This window comes from Chanos chanos, chromosome 13 (assembly GCF_902362185.1).
Source record: "Chanos chanos chromosome 13, fChaCha1.1, whole genome shotgun sequence".
In the NCBI taxonomy this organism is placed as follows: domain Eukaryota; kingdom Metazoa; phylum Chordata; class Actinopteri; order Gonorynchiformes; family Chanidae; genus Chanos; species Chanos chanos.
Genome location: NC_044507.1, coordinates 4,790,001 through 4,804,166, shown reverse-complemented (window position 1 = coordinate 4,804,166; position 14,166 = coordinate 4,790,001). Strand labels below are relative to the sequence as shown.

At 44.9% G+C, this 14,166-nt stretch overlaps 2 protein-coding genes across 2 annotated transcripts in view; one reads left to right on the top strand and one right to left on the bottom strand.

Annotated features, from left to right (window-relative positions):
* Window positions 1-745: 745 nt before the first annotated feature.
* slc2a13b (solute carrier family 2 member 13b) lies at window positions 746-7,890 on the bottom strand. The gene is made up of 10 exons (XM_030790530.1): window positions 7,368-7,890; window positions 6,948-7,107; window positions 6,382-6,587; window positions 6,147-6,255; window positions 3,729-3,892; window positions 3,193-3,313; window positions 2,867-2,992; window positions 2,561-2,679; window positions 1,564-1,716; window positions 746-960 (listed from the first exon to the last, which is right to left on the bottom strand). Exons 1-10 carry the CDS (start codon window positions 7,888-7,890, stop codon window positions 746-748), a joined length of 1,896 nt encoding a protein of 631 aa, XP_030646390.1.
* A 1,804-nt stretch (window positions 7,891-9,694) lies between these two features.
* The window catches only part of lrrk2 (leucine-rich repeat kinase 2), a 33,319-nt gene continuing 28,847 nt past the window's right edge, over window positions 9,695-14,166 (top strand). Inside the window, exons 1-5 of the mRNA XM_030790529.1 lie at window positions 9,695-9,839; window positions 10,102-10,184; window positions 10,277-10,386; window positions 11,306-11,394; window positions 13,523-13,657. Of these exons, the coding sequence (XP_030646389.1) occupies window positions 9,695-9,839; window positions 10,102-10,184; window positions 10,277-10,386; window positions 11,306-11,394; window positions 13,523-13,657 (562 nt within the window). The remainder of the gene's footprint in view (window positions 9,840-10,101; window positions 10,185-10,276; window positions 10,387-11,305; window positions 11,395-13,522; window positions 13,658-14,166) is intronic.

Sequence of the window (14,166 nt, the reverse complement as noted above, 5' to 3'; positions counted from 1 at the left end):
AACTGAACCACCAGAAACTGAACGAGAAGCAATGCAAAAACAACAGGATCCATGCACTACATCTCCCACTATGCATCACAGGCAGGAAGGTCTAGAATGTCAAAAAAAAAAAAAAAAACTTGTAAAAAAAAAAAAATCACAGTTTTCCCAATAATCAATGTCTCCCCGACAACTTAAACAGAAAACACACATCCACGCACCGTACTCCAGAGTGAAATGTACGTTCTGACCAGAAAATAAGTGCTGTATAAATAATATTAATACGAAAAGCTGTAAAAACTGTGTCACTGTAAAAAATGTCATATTTCAACTGTTAGTGTTAATCTGTACTTCTGTTAAAGCTGGAGTGTTTATCCTTGATTATAAATAATCAAAAAGGCAAAAAACAACAAAAACAAACACACACACAGAGCCGTGTGCTGTTGTTGTTGTTGGTTTTTTTTTTAAATCAGCTAATACACACGTGTGTTAGAACTTTGTGACAGACAAAGAGAATCTGGTCAGTTCCGGAATGGCGAGGTATAATTTTAACGTTTACTTTCCCAGCAACCTTTGTGTTGATCACTGGGAGTCAAACTGAATGACTGAGTCTCTGGAATGTGTACAGCATGTCTCCTCATCAAGAAGGTGACGCTCTTTGATTGCAAAACCACCGACAGAGAGAGACTGAAAGGGAATGAGAAATAGAGAGAGAGAGAGAGAGAGAGAGAGAGAGAGAATCTGGCAAGCAGAAGGTCCCCAACATCTACTCTTCATCAGAGACATCTTCCTCAGAGCGATAGTTTCCTCCTTTTACCCTGATGTAATGCACACTTTGGCCATCGGAGGCACCGCAGGTACATAGACGCTGTGAGAACAAGGACTCGATCTCCTCCAGCCTGCAGCCCTTGGTCTCCGGCAGACAGCCGAAAACGAACAGGAACCCGAGCAGAGCCAGGCCCGAGTACATAAAGAACGCACCTGAACGGGACAGAACCACAGCAACACTATTAGTCGTGTTTTGGTTCGGAGGAACAAAAAGAACTCCACTGAAAACAAAGGGCCTGAGATGCTGAGGAGCCCTGTGATGACGACACCAAAAAACAACTCAGCGTTTTGTGCGACGAGATAAGCAACGGTGCAAAACACAACTGGGAGCTGCATAAATATGAGCAGTTCACAGAAAACAGAAAGAAAACCTTTGTTTGGGTCTGCAGCGTTATGGCACCTGCGTTACCAACAATCCACCAGCTGTTACACTTAATTACGTATTCTGTGTTAAAATAAATAAATAAATAAATAAATAAATAAAAAAGTGTAGTTGGCATAGCAACACAGGTTCCAAAACAATTATTGTGGCCTTATCAATGAGCATTAAAATTTGAAGAAGTCCTTGGGACCTCAAAGCACTGTAACAACATAGAATTTCAACCAATCAGAGAGCAGATGAAACGGCGCTAATGGGTGGGGGGGTTGGGGGGGGGGACTGTTAGCGTCGGCGTTCGGGGGCTCGAGCTGACAGAGGGAGAGACGGCGGTGAAAGGGCGGTGTTTTTAACGACCTCAGACAAGGATCACAACCCACCGTAGTAGGTGAGGTACTGGGCGACGTGCAGGAAGGTGAGGGAGACGAGGACGTTGAAGATCCAGTTGACGCCCGCCGAACAGGCGTTCCCTGTGCTCCTGGCCCACAGGGGATAAATCTCAGAGTTTACCGTCCACGGCATGGGGCCCATACCTACAGACACACACACATCCACACACACAGGCGCGCACACACGCACATACACACACATACATGCACACACAGAGGGAGAGAGAGCTATAAACACTGAGGGCATGTCCAGGGTTGTGCAAGAGATGGGCTTCCAGACTCTATTTCTGGCCACAGTGAAAGATGTGGGCAGTCTCCAGGGACCTGATCGTATTGTTCTAATTCCTTTTCCCTTAAATACACTTCCTCTCTCATATAAAAAAAACAAACAATAGGGGAAGCTTTCATGGAGTAAAAGCGGAAATTCTATGCATTAATATGAGTCTCTATATATACTGACAAAATTTTGGCAAACACAGATCTAAAGCTTGATTACGAGACACACACACACACACACACACACACACACACACACACACACACACACACAGAGGTCTAAGGTGTGGTCTCTTTTCCAACACATACAGACAGTGTCATATGCAGTCACACAAACACATACATTACACCCATAATATACACCGCGCCAAGAGCATAGACCAACACTGTCCAAACACAATGACTCACCACAGATACCGGGTGTGTATGCCAAACTCCAGTTAAACTCCAAACTCCAGTGTATCACAAGGAAAATCCGTTCTAAGCAGAAATCTTAGACCAAACAACTAAACAGAATGATTTGATATGGAAGAAGGTACTGTAACACCATTCAAGCCAATATCATCTCCAGTCACACAACAGAGAACTGCCACCTAAAAACCCCCAAAAATACTAAAGCTTAAAGGCCACGCTGACTTTTAAGGAAAGATGCACGTCAACAGAGAGAAAAGAGGAGAGGACACAGAACATGGAGAAAAAGGCGGTGTCTCACCTGGGGCAAAAAAGGCCAGATAGAGGATCAGACCTAACAAAACGATCCACGAGTAAGATGTGGGGCAGTAGTTATAGGCCCAGAATGCACCTGTCACCTCATTGGTGCCGTTAGAACACCTGAACAGAGAGAAATGTCACACAGATATACACCAGAGACTGGGTTTTATATGCAAATATTCCTCTGATATAGTTTTGTGTTTTTGTTTTGTCCTCTCATTTTTCTCTGTGCTTCTGTTACCTTTATGATACCGCTGTGTATCTGCATTATGTTACACCTGCGGTTGCCAAGCGATGAGAAGCTCACCTGCCCCAGATAGCCTCCTCTGTATTGGCTTGATTGACAGGGACGCAGGAGGAGTCAAAGATGGCTGTGGCGTTCTCACGGTAACAGAATCCACAGTCTGGGTCCAGCATGCAGGGCTCACACACCCTGGCGTCAGGAAATTCGGCAGGCTAAGTTTACTGTTCACCTCGGTACCACACTCCCATACCTCACACTCATACTGCATGCATTTCAAACCATGTCTCTGCATTAACTAACGCAGACAATCAACAGTGTCAGTCACTAATCAGTAACAGATCCAGACAGACCGAGGTCATGCGAGTGGCCTTTGACCTGGTCACACTCACCCATAACGCACACAGGTGGAGTTCAACAAGTTCGGGTCACTGGGGTGAAAGGTCACTGGAGGGGAGGCCTGAGCAGAGAGCAAGAATCCAACAGCCAGAACCATAAGACTTAGACCGGTACCTGAGACAAACAAAACAAAACAAAAAAAAACAAACATGGTAAGGATTTTTTACAGTTCTGCTACTGTTCACCTTCTTTCAGATTTAACACATTAGCCCTCAGGGCAGACTTTGGAGTCAGTATACTCCAAAAGACAACAGTCTTTGTTTGTCTTTGATTTCATTTACAACATTATTTCCGTATTGAACCCTTACCAACATCTTATCATACACAAACAGTTTCAAGTTGTGTGTGGAGTCATTTCAGGCTCATGTTTGTGTACCTTGTTTGCAATACGTAAGCCTTTAAAGAACACTCGACACAAATGCTTAATGCGGGAACAATATACTGTCAGAAGATTAACCTGTTAGTACTGAGACAGGGGGTGTTGACAATGGCCACCAGGAGGTGGTCTTTAACTTAACTCTGCTCTTACCAACGATGCTGCCCAATGTCAGCTTCCTGCGCCCCACCCGTTCCACGAGCCACACCCCGACCAGCGTGAAGAGGAAGTTGGTGAAAGCGGTGGCAGCCGCCAGCCAAATGGCCATCTTATCATCCCGCACCCCCGACATCTGCAGGATGGTGGCGCTGTAGTACCTACGAGAGAAAAGACAGAAAGAGAAAGGAGAAAGAGAGACAGAAAGAGAGGTTGTTCAGTGTGATCCAGTAAATGATTCATCCTTGGTGTTCAAAGCGCCTGAACTTCTACCGTAATTACAGTGGCAGAAAACTGTAATGATAATACGCTGTGTAGTGCGCTTGTATACAGCCAATTGATTGGTCCACTTGATTTTTTTTTTAATTGCCATTTTTAATTGCTTATTTTCCCATTGAAAATGACTGGGGAAGGTTTTACGCCTCTAGTGGTACGATGAGGGTCTACACCCATCGGCAGTCGATAGTTGGATTCAATGGTCTTTTGCTCTGCAAAGGGAAACTGACGGTGTGGTGCAAACACATTCACATTTTCTGGTGGAAATGCATCTCTACTCTGTAACCCGTGGACTGACGGCTATAAACTTCAGTCTGCTGGTTTTCCACTTGGCTGACTCTCCACTATGTCTGGGTTTGGACAGTGTCTCTGATACATGTGTGCTGGCTTCAGATGTGTGTTTTGTGTGTCCAGGTTTGGACAGTGTCTCTGATACATGTGTGCTGGCTTCAGATGTGTGTTTTGTGTGTCCAGGTTTGGACAGTGTCTCTGATACATGTGTGCTGGCTTCAGATGTGTGTTTTGTGTGTCCAGGTTTGGACAGTGTCTCTGATACATGTGTGCTGGCTTCAGATGTGTGTTTTGTGTGTCCAGGTTTGGACAGTGTCTCTGATACATGTGTGCTGGCGTCAGATGTGTGTTTTGTGTGTCTGGGTTTGGACAGTGTCTCTGATACATGTGTGCTGGCTTCAGATGTGTGTTTTGTGTGTCCAGGTTTGGACAGTGTCTCTGATACATGTGTGCTGGCGTCAGATGTGTGTTTTGTGTGTCCAGGTTTGGACAGTGTCTCTGATACATGTGTGCTGGCTTCAGATGTGTGTTTTGTGTGTCTGGATTTGGACAGTGTCTCTGATACATGCGTGCTGGCGTCAGATGTGTGTTTTGTGTGTCCAGGTTTGGACAGTGTCTCTGATACATGTGTGCTGGCGTCAGATGTGTGTTTTGTGTGTCCAGGTTTGGACAGTGTCTCTGATACATGTGTGCTGGCTTCAGATGTGTGTTTTGTGTGTCCAGGTTTGGACAGTGTCTCTGATACATGTGTGCTGGCTTCAGATGTGTGTTTTGTGTGTCCAGGTTTGGACAGTGTCTCTGATACATGTGTGCTGGCGTCAGATGTGTGTTTTGTGTGTCCAGGTTTGGACAGTGTCTCTGATACATGTGTGCTGGCGTCAGATGTGTGTTTTGTGTGTCCAGGTTTGGACAGTGTCTCTGATACATGTGTGCTGGCTTCAGATGTGTGTTTTGTGTGTCTGGATTTGGACAGTGTCTCTGATACATGCGTGCTGGCGTCAGATGTGTGTTTTGTGTGTCCAGGTTTGGACAGTGTCTCTGATACATGTGTGCTGGCGTCAGATGTGTGTTTTGTGTGTCCAGGTTTGGACAGTGTCTCTGATACATGTGTGCTGGCTTCAGATGTGTGTTTTGTGTGTCCAGGTTTGGACAGTGTCTCTGATACATGTGTGCTGGCTTCAGATGTGTGTTTTGTGTGTCCAGGTTTGGACAGTGTCTCTGATACATGTGTGCTGGCGTCAGATGTGTGTTTTGTGTGTCCAGGTTTGGACAGTGTCTCTGATACATGTGTGCTGGCGTCAGATGTGTGTTTTGTGTGTCCAGGTTTGGACAGTGTCTCTGATACATGTGTGCTGGCTTCAGATGTGTGTTTTGTGTGTCCAGGTTTGGACAGTGTCTCTGATACATGTGTGCTGGCTTCAGATGTATGTTTTGTGTGTCCAGGTTTGGACAGTGTCTCTGATACATGTGTGCTGGCGTCAGATGTGTGTTTTGTGTGTCCAGGTTTGGACAGTGTCTCTAAGAAGTGTGGATTGTGTTGGGTTTGTGCAGCATCTCTGACACATGTGTTGAGTTAGACGTGTGTGGTGTGGGTCTGGGTATGTACAGTGTTCCTAACATGTATTTTGGGTTAAACGTGTGTGCAGTGGGTCTAGATTTGTGTAGCATCTCTGATATGTGTGTGTGTTGCGTTTACAGGAGTGTGATGTGCGTCTGGGTTTGTGCAGTATCTCTGATATGTGTGTGTTAAGTTTAGACAGGTGTGAGGCGTGTGCCTGGGTTTATGCGGTATCTCTGATATGTGTGTGTGTGTGTGTGTGTGTGTGCTAGGGTTAATGTCTAACGCACATGACAGTGTTGATTCCCGAGAGCTGCTGGAACATCTGTAGGCCACAGCCCACAATGAGAGCCCGGCGTGTGGGAGCACACTTCACAATACGCCAGATCACCACACCACCTAAGACAGGATAAATAAAGCCATCAGTTCAACAGTCAGTCAGTGTACTACATGTGTGTTCAACCTGACGGTAGAAACTGTGTATCTGAGACTGTGTGTGTGTGTGTGTGTGTGTGTTCTTCGCACCATCCGAGTCTCTCTCCTCTTCCTCTATGTTAGTCATGATGCTGTCGTACTCTTCATCGATATTCTCAGAGCCCCGCATTTGACTGAGTACCTGCCGAGCCTTCTGGGTAAAACCTTTCTGCAGGAGCCAGCGAGGACTCTCAGGCAAACAGAGGAACCCTGCGAACTGCAGCAGAGCGGGAACCACAGACAAGCCCAGCATGTACCTGCGCGCGCACACACACACACAGATACACACACACACAGATACACACACACACACACAGATATGAACATACACATACAGACACACACAGATAGACCAAAAGACTAAAGTCAATTAAAGCATGAAAAACAAGACAAAGAGTTAGCATTTGTGAAAAAAATAATATATAAGAGTATCCATACATCCATTCATATTCTTCACCAGATGTCAAAAAGGAACGCCGGAGAAAGAGGGGTGAGAGGGAGAGAGAGAGAGAGAGAGGGAGAGAGAGAGAGAGAAAGAGAGAGAGAGAAAGAGGGACAGCAAAATGAAGATGTTCTGTGGCGGAGTGTGTAATCGCGCCGCTACACCTGCTTCCTACCTCCACCCGTCCTTCTGCAGATAGCTGAAACCTCCATCCACTAAGCTGGCAATGAACTGACCACCAGTGATGAAGAGTGTGTTGATGGTGACCAGCTGACCCCGACGCTGAGGAGGAGAGACCTCAGCTATGTAGACTGGTACAGTCATTGAGGCAATGCCTGCAGGAGGGGGAAATTAGGAAGTCAGCACGACTAAAGCTAAGCTAGTGTTTGTGAATAACTGAGATATTCAAAGTCCTGCGTGTTGCTCTGAACTTTAAAAAGTGTTGCCAAGGCCCTGAACAAGAACTGTGAGCTGGGACAGAGTTAATCTCAAGGTACCTCAAAGGAACTTCAATGTATGAACTGTCCCCAAACCTGTCATCGAAGGCTGAAGATGCTCTCTAATGACGTTGGAATACTAAGCCAACATGACTTACCCAAACCAAGACCGACGATGATTCTACCACAAAGAAGGACCTCTTTGGTGGGGGCCAAGCTTAAGATGAGTCCACCCGCCGAGAAGATGAAACTAGCCAGCAGGATGCATTTCCTCCGTCCGAAATGCCCGTTCAGATAGCCGCCTGCCAAAGCGGACACCGCGGCGGCTCCCACAGTGCTGGATACCAGAAGCTCCTGCCAAAACGCGCTCAAGTTCATCTCTTTCTTAAGTAGAAGCATCGCACCCGACACCACCCCGGTGTCATAGCCAAAGAGGAAGCCACCGAGGGCGGAGAAAAAGGCAAGGATATACACGAACCCCGGTGTGACATCTTGGTGAGAAGTCCGCCGAGAGGATAAAGTGGGATCTCCGGTAGTGGCCTCAGCATTTGTTGGACTCTTGACGCTCGACCTGGATGGCGCTCTGATGAGACTACGCTCATCTTCCACCTTTCCCCTTTCACCAATCACCTCGTCCATACTACGTAGTTTATACTCATTGTCACCTAAGTGATGGGTCATAAAAATAAACAACGACAACAGCTATGAAGTTTGAACAAAACAAGAAGAAACAGCTCGCCAAGTTACGCACGAGACACTAGTGTCCCCGTTTGCTCTTCCGACATATCGCATTCCAAGCAAAGCTAGACTGTAAAAGCACGCATTATTTGAGTTATGGGGCATAACAAACGAAATAATCCGTGCGCGCTTTCAGCTGAATCCGGCTGTGAAAGGACAAACAAACCAACAGTCATAGGTTTAGTTTGAGTAAATCATAGATTGTCCGTGACTACAACATGCAGATGAGTTAGATGTATTTCGTCACTACGGGGCGTGTCTTCTACGTGGAATATAGAACCCATAGTCGCGTTTTTGCCAAGCCCACTGACTGTAGCCTATAGCTTACCGTGTACAATATAGTTCTGTGCGTAGGGCAGTAGCTTTCAACACATAAATCCCAAAAGGTTACACACTAAGTTTGTCGACAAAGCTTGCTGTCAGAGATAGCCTGGCATTCGAACACAACTGAGCTCGGATTGAACTAATTTATACTAGATTTGAGGGTATAATACTGGAGGACATTGTTCTGTAATGCTTTACACATTCGTGCAAAATAGCTAGCATTATAGCTAAACGTGGCTGAATATCATAAGCATGACATCGACGTATTGGAAAACCAAGTCGTAATCAACACATTCTATTCAATCTTATTAACCAACGATGTAACTCATTCTGTTATACAAATGAGAAGTTAATGACATTAACGTATTCCAAAATCTGCAAGCCCATATTCGCATCATAGGCTTCCACTTTCTCTGCGCTTACGACATTTTACACCAATAGGATGCTCCAACGTCTGACTCGTGACTCAACAGGGAAGAGGCTCGAGAGTTACGCGTCTTTTCTAACTTGAGGTTCTTTGGAATAAATTTGCTGAAACTCTTAAAGCACTACACATTTTTAAAACGTTGCAGACCAGCGTACATCGTCGGATAAATAATGATAACAAGAAGAAGAATAAATTCCTTCACATAAATATAATAAATACGAACGCTTTGCGATTCAAAGGCGCCGTGTTTTGTGGTTGCACACAGTATACGCTGTATTCAAAATCAGTGCAAAACATATTGGAGCACTTGCAAACTGTTTGTCAAAACATGATGCTGATAACTCGAATATTTAGTGATCACATGTAATTTAACTTACAGCGCTGTTTATCAAACGGTTGTTGAAAGTTTCAGTTAGGCGCAAAATCATACAGGAACCATCGGTGCTTGTTATTGATAAGGCTAAGTGTTTCCAGATCAGTTGTATATCTGCAATCCAAGCGAAGCTTTTCATCATTAGGACTAAAGAAATAACGTAGAACAATGTGTCCTAAGAATCACAAACACAAAATATTTCCCAACTGAGAACGTACCTCGTTCGGCCGACAATTTCTAAACCTCCGTTTTGAGATTAAGAACTGTGTTCTTTTCCACCAGCCTCTGCTCTGCAGTTGCCTGGCAGGAAGTTTGAGGCGAGTTACAGTAGTCATATGATCGGTTGGAGTTTTGCTGTGGTCACGCCTGCAGACGACATGTGTTGGGACTCTGGGCAGCTTTCACTTCATACTGGGACAAAATATCGGGAACTACGGATGGACAGATCAGAATGACATAGATATAGGGTCATTCATTTTGTACCAAGGCGTTCTGTGTTCAACATAGCTCAGAGAATTATGCTTTGAGCACTATAAAGCATTTGTAAAGATGGGTTATTCTGCACTGCAAATTGTTTTGCCGTCACTGTAGCCTTGGTGAAAACATTTGAGAAAAACAGGACCATGGATAACAAAGAGGAGTTGGAAGAACGACTGAAGAAGTTGTTAGTCCGACTGAACAACATACAGGAAGGAAAGCAATTAAGTACAATGGTTCAAATAATCGACGATCTTCTTTCTCTCACCTACACCAAATACTGTGGTAAGAGTTCAGCGCGTTTATGCCACAATTTAGCTAAATCATATTTATGTGTTGGAAAAAAAAGGTTATAACACGATAAACATTCTTTCTCGCTGTCACAAAAGTCCTCTGAGGTATAACTAAGACTTTATAGTTTCGGTGTGACTATTTATAGCGCCGTATCTGTGAAGACTTTAAACCAGTTTTCTATTTAGTGATATTTTTATTCTGTGAAAGATGCTATCTAATTAGGCTATTTCCTCTCCCTGTCTCTCACTGTTTTGGGCAGAGGAGTTGTTCAAAGACAAATCGGTCCATGTCCCGCTGATGTTGGTTTTGTCGTTGTACATCACGAGCAGAAGGATTCAGCAGGTAACCGCAGCGCTCTGCTTCATCTGAATGTCGACCGCGTCGGGGTTTTTTTTAATACCCATTAACGATGAAACAACTTATTTCTGTCACAGGTTGGATGGTATCTTCTATGTCGACTGATCGAAATATGCCCAGGCACGTTAGATGAACTGGCCAGACCATTAGAAACAGAGACGGATTGGGAAATCATTGGCGTTAACCAGTAAGTGTATGCATGCCCCCCCAGAACTACCGAGATAAGTGTATATAACCCACAGAAAGAGATCTTTGCTGTTCGTTTCTGTGTCATAAATCGTCATTACAAAAAATATTGCAGATAAACCATCACTAATAAAAAAAAAAATCTCAGATACTGAAAACTTCTGTTGAAAGGAAGAGTATTAAAGTAGGCTATATGACAACAAGAGTACATCAGCCTTGATTTGGTGCACAGTTACTTGCCTAATTTGGTCCAAAATCATTTGCTCAAAACATTTCTGTAACTCTGCTGACAGTATACTTTCACCTGAACATATAAAGCTAAACATTAATCAGCCTACTCGTTTAGTCATGCAGTCCTTTTTGAAAGGAAAAGTAAAACCAACATTGGCTCTGTACAGGTGTGTCACCAGACGTTCACGAGGAAAGAATTTTTCTAGCTCCAGGAGAAACCACTGATAAAACTTTCAACTAAGATATTTGACAGCATCAAGTGTTTGCACTAAGTCTGAGTCTTTACCTGAGAGTTTTGCTCTTTTTGTTTTGTGCGTGAGTGTCTATGGGTGAGGGTCTACTGGTGTGTGTGTGCAGGCGTTTTGTGTGCGTGTGTGGGTTTTTTCTCCCTTCCATGCTTATGTGTGTTTGTGTGTGTGTGTGTGTGCAATTTTAAAATATGTGCCTTGTTGCATATGTTGTGGGCATGAACATTTTTTTGTGTTAAATGTGTGTTTTGTGTTTGTGTACATATATGCTTTTATAGTGTGCATTTCTGAACGAGTATTTCTAAAAGTACATATAGCACATATATAGAGCAAATATAGACTGTATGTTTTTATGTAAATATGTTTGTTGTGTATGTGTGTGTGTGTGTGTGTATGTGTACGTGTGTTTGTGTGTGTGTGTGTGTGTGTGTCTGCCTGTAGACAGATTCTGAAGGTGCTGTCTCGCTACAGTGGAGACAGTGATGTGACGCAAATGGGGCTGCAGACTCTCTCTGCTCTTCTCAGATCAGGTAAACTTCTTCCCCCTCTCCTTCACGGTACACCAGCATAACTGCCCAGAGAGCAGGCACTCAGTCAGCACACCAGCATAACTGCCCAGAGAGCTAGTACTCATTCAGTACACCAGCATAACTGCCCAGAGAGCAGGCACTCAGTCAGTACACCAGCGTAACTGCCCAGAGAGCTAGTACTCATTCAGTACACCAGCATAACTGCCCAGAGAGCAGGCACTCAGTCAGCACACCAGCATAACTGCCCAGAGAGCTAGTACTCATTCAGTACACCAGCATAACTGCCCAGAGAGCAGGCACTCAGTCAGTACACCAGCGTAACTGCCCAGAGAGCTAGTACTCATTCAGTACACCAGCATAACTGCCCAGAGAGCAGGCACTCAGTCAGTACACCAGCGTAACAGCCCAGAGAGCAAGCGCTCAGTCAGTACACCAGCATAACTGCCCAGAGAGCAGGCACTCAGTCAGTACACCAGCATAACTGCCCAGAGAGCAGGCATTCAGTCAGTACACCAGCATAACTGCCCAGAGAGCAGGCACTCAGTCAGTACACCAGCATAACTGCCCAGAGAGCAGGCACTCAGTCAGTACACCAGCGTAACTGCCCAGAGAGCTAGTACTCAGTCAGTACACCAGCATAACTGCCCAGAGAGCTAGTACTCATTCAGTCAGTACACCAGCATAACTGCCCAGAGAGCAGGCACTCAGTCAGTACACCAGCGTAACTGCCCAGAGAGCTAGTACTCAGTCAGTACACCAGCATAACTGCCCAGAGAGCTAGTACTCATTCAGTCAGTACACCAGCATAACTGCCCAGAGAGCAGGCACTCATTCAGTACACCAGCATAACTGCCCAGAGAGCTAGTACTCATTCAGTCAGTACACCAGCGTAACTGCCCAGAGAGCTAGTACTCATTCAGTCAGTACACCAGCATAACTGCCCAGAGAGCTAGTACTCAGTCATTACACCAACAGAACTGCACAAAAAGCAGGCACTCAGTCAAAGACAACACCACAGTGGTCCCTGCCAAAGAGCAGCTTCAAACCATCAAGACTGATTCTGGCCACAGGCTTTCTTGTTCCTGAATCCCTCTGCTACCCCAGGACACCCCGATGGCCCTCACGATCAGTAATACTCACCAGCAACTGGAAAAATATAAGAGCTACAAATTCCATATAGGTGATTAGACCAGACTAAAACCTGATGACTTTAATACCACAGTTTAGCTTGACCTCAACAGAGTTCTGTTCACAGATTGGCGCACACACACACGCACATACGCACACCAAGACAAGCCACTGAAGGACAAAAATTCTGGGCTTCTAGTCCTGATAATCTCCTCATTTTGTGCTAGACCAACTAGAGACTAAACAGTCTTACCCAAGAGGTCTTGCCCAATATATCTGGTTTCAAATGAGACAAAACAAACAGCAAAATTACCTCTTGTGAAATTAACTCTGAAATTGTTGAATTAACACTAAGAGAGTCAGCATAATCCAGTATGATTATTTGAATACTGAGTGTGGAGTCTATAAACACCCTCAGTGTTAATTTAACAATCTCAGAGTAAATGCCCTTTTACACTCAGTTTTAAGCAGATATGTCATTTGTAAAGCATGCTTTGAGCTCAGTCTGCATGTATTCCTTGAAACAGCTTGAATTATAAACAACAATAATTTACTGTAAAGCGCTTTAGAGTTTTATGGACCAATAGCCTTGGGACTATCATTCTCAGCAGTTTTGCTCATTTTTCTCCTAGCGGATAATCTACTGCGTTCCCCTTGCTCTAAGTTAATTATATACACACACAGTAAACTCCCAGAGCACAGTCATTTCACTGTTTATCAATGTTTAGTTTGTGTGGCTTCCTGTTTGACTTTTGACCCTTTTACAACAGTACGCCATTGAGTGTAACCTTCACAAAATTGGCGTGTGATAGCCACTCTTAACCAGTTACATGGGCTGCATATGTAGTAATCGATTCCAGAGGTAGAAATGAATATGAGATGATATGGCCTTTCGGTCACCAGCAGTAGAGTTCAGCTGAAGGCTCTATCCGTGTCGCTGCTGAATGGGCGAACTGTGCGGCATTCGCCGCTCATTCATGTGGACTCGTTTTTCTGTCAGACGAGATTCTGATGATGATTCTGGAGGAAATGGAGGATGTCTTTGACCTGGTGGTGGGGGCGATGAAAAATTTCCCCGACTTTGCGGAGATTCAGCTGCAGGGATGTCAGGCTCTGCATTTGCTTCTGAAGAGAGGTGAGATCTTCATCTTCATCTTCATCTTCTATATCTCACCCAGTGTCACTGGCAAGCCATGGAAGGGCAGAATGAATGAGAGAGTGAACGGGAGAGTGTACAAACAAGCGAATGAGGAGTCTGTGCATTCACGCTCTCTCGCTCATTTGTTCGTACTCTCTTTCTCATGCTCTCACTCACGCACGCACACACGCACGCACTCACTCACGCACACACTCACTCACTCCCTCACTCTCTCCCTCACTCACTCCCTCACTCACTCCCTCACTCACTCCCTCACTCCCTCACTCACTCACTCCCTCACTCACTCACTCCCTCACCCCCTCATTCAGTATGACCCTTATTGACTCTCTTATTCACTGGGTAACTGCCTTGTCTGCTTAATCTCTCACTCACTTGCACAGAGTTTGATTGGTTGTATTGGAGGTGTGATGGTGTAAAATCAGACACGGATAGATGATCAGTCCTTCTGGAATGGCCAGGCCAAACACTCCAACTGCCTTGGACTG

Excerpts from the sequence above, each read along its gene's own strand:
- slc2a13b (XM_030790530.1), bottom strand. The coding sequence starts at position 7,890 with ATGACCCATCACTTAGGTGACAATGAGTATAAACTACGTAGTATGGAC. Across the intron at positions 7,108-7,367 it reads CATCGTCGGTCTTGGTTTGG|GCATTGCCTCAATGACTGTA; the intron begins GTAAGTCATGTT and ends CCCCTCCTGCAG. Across the intron at positions 2,993-3,192 it reads TCCACCTGTGTGCGTTATGG|GGTGTGTGAGCCCTGCATGC; the intron begins GTGAGTGTGACC and ends TCCTGACGCCAG.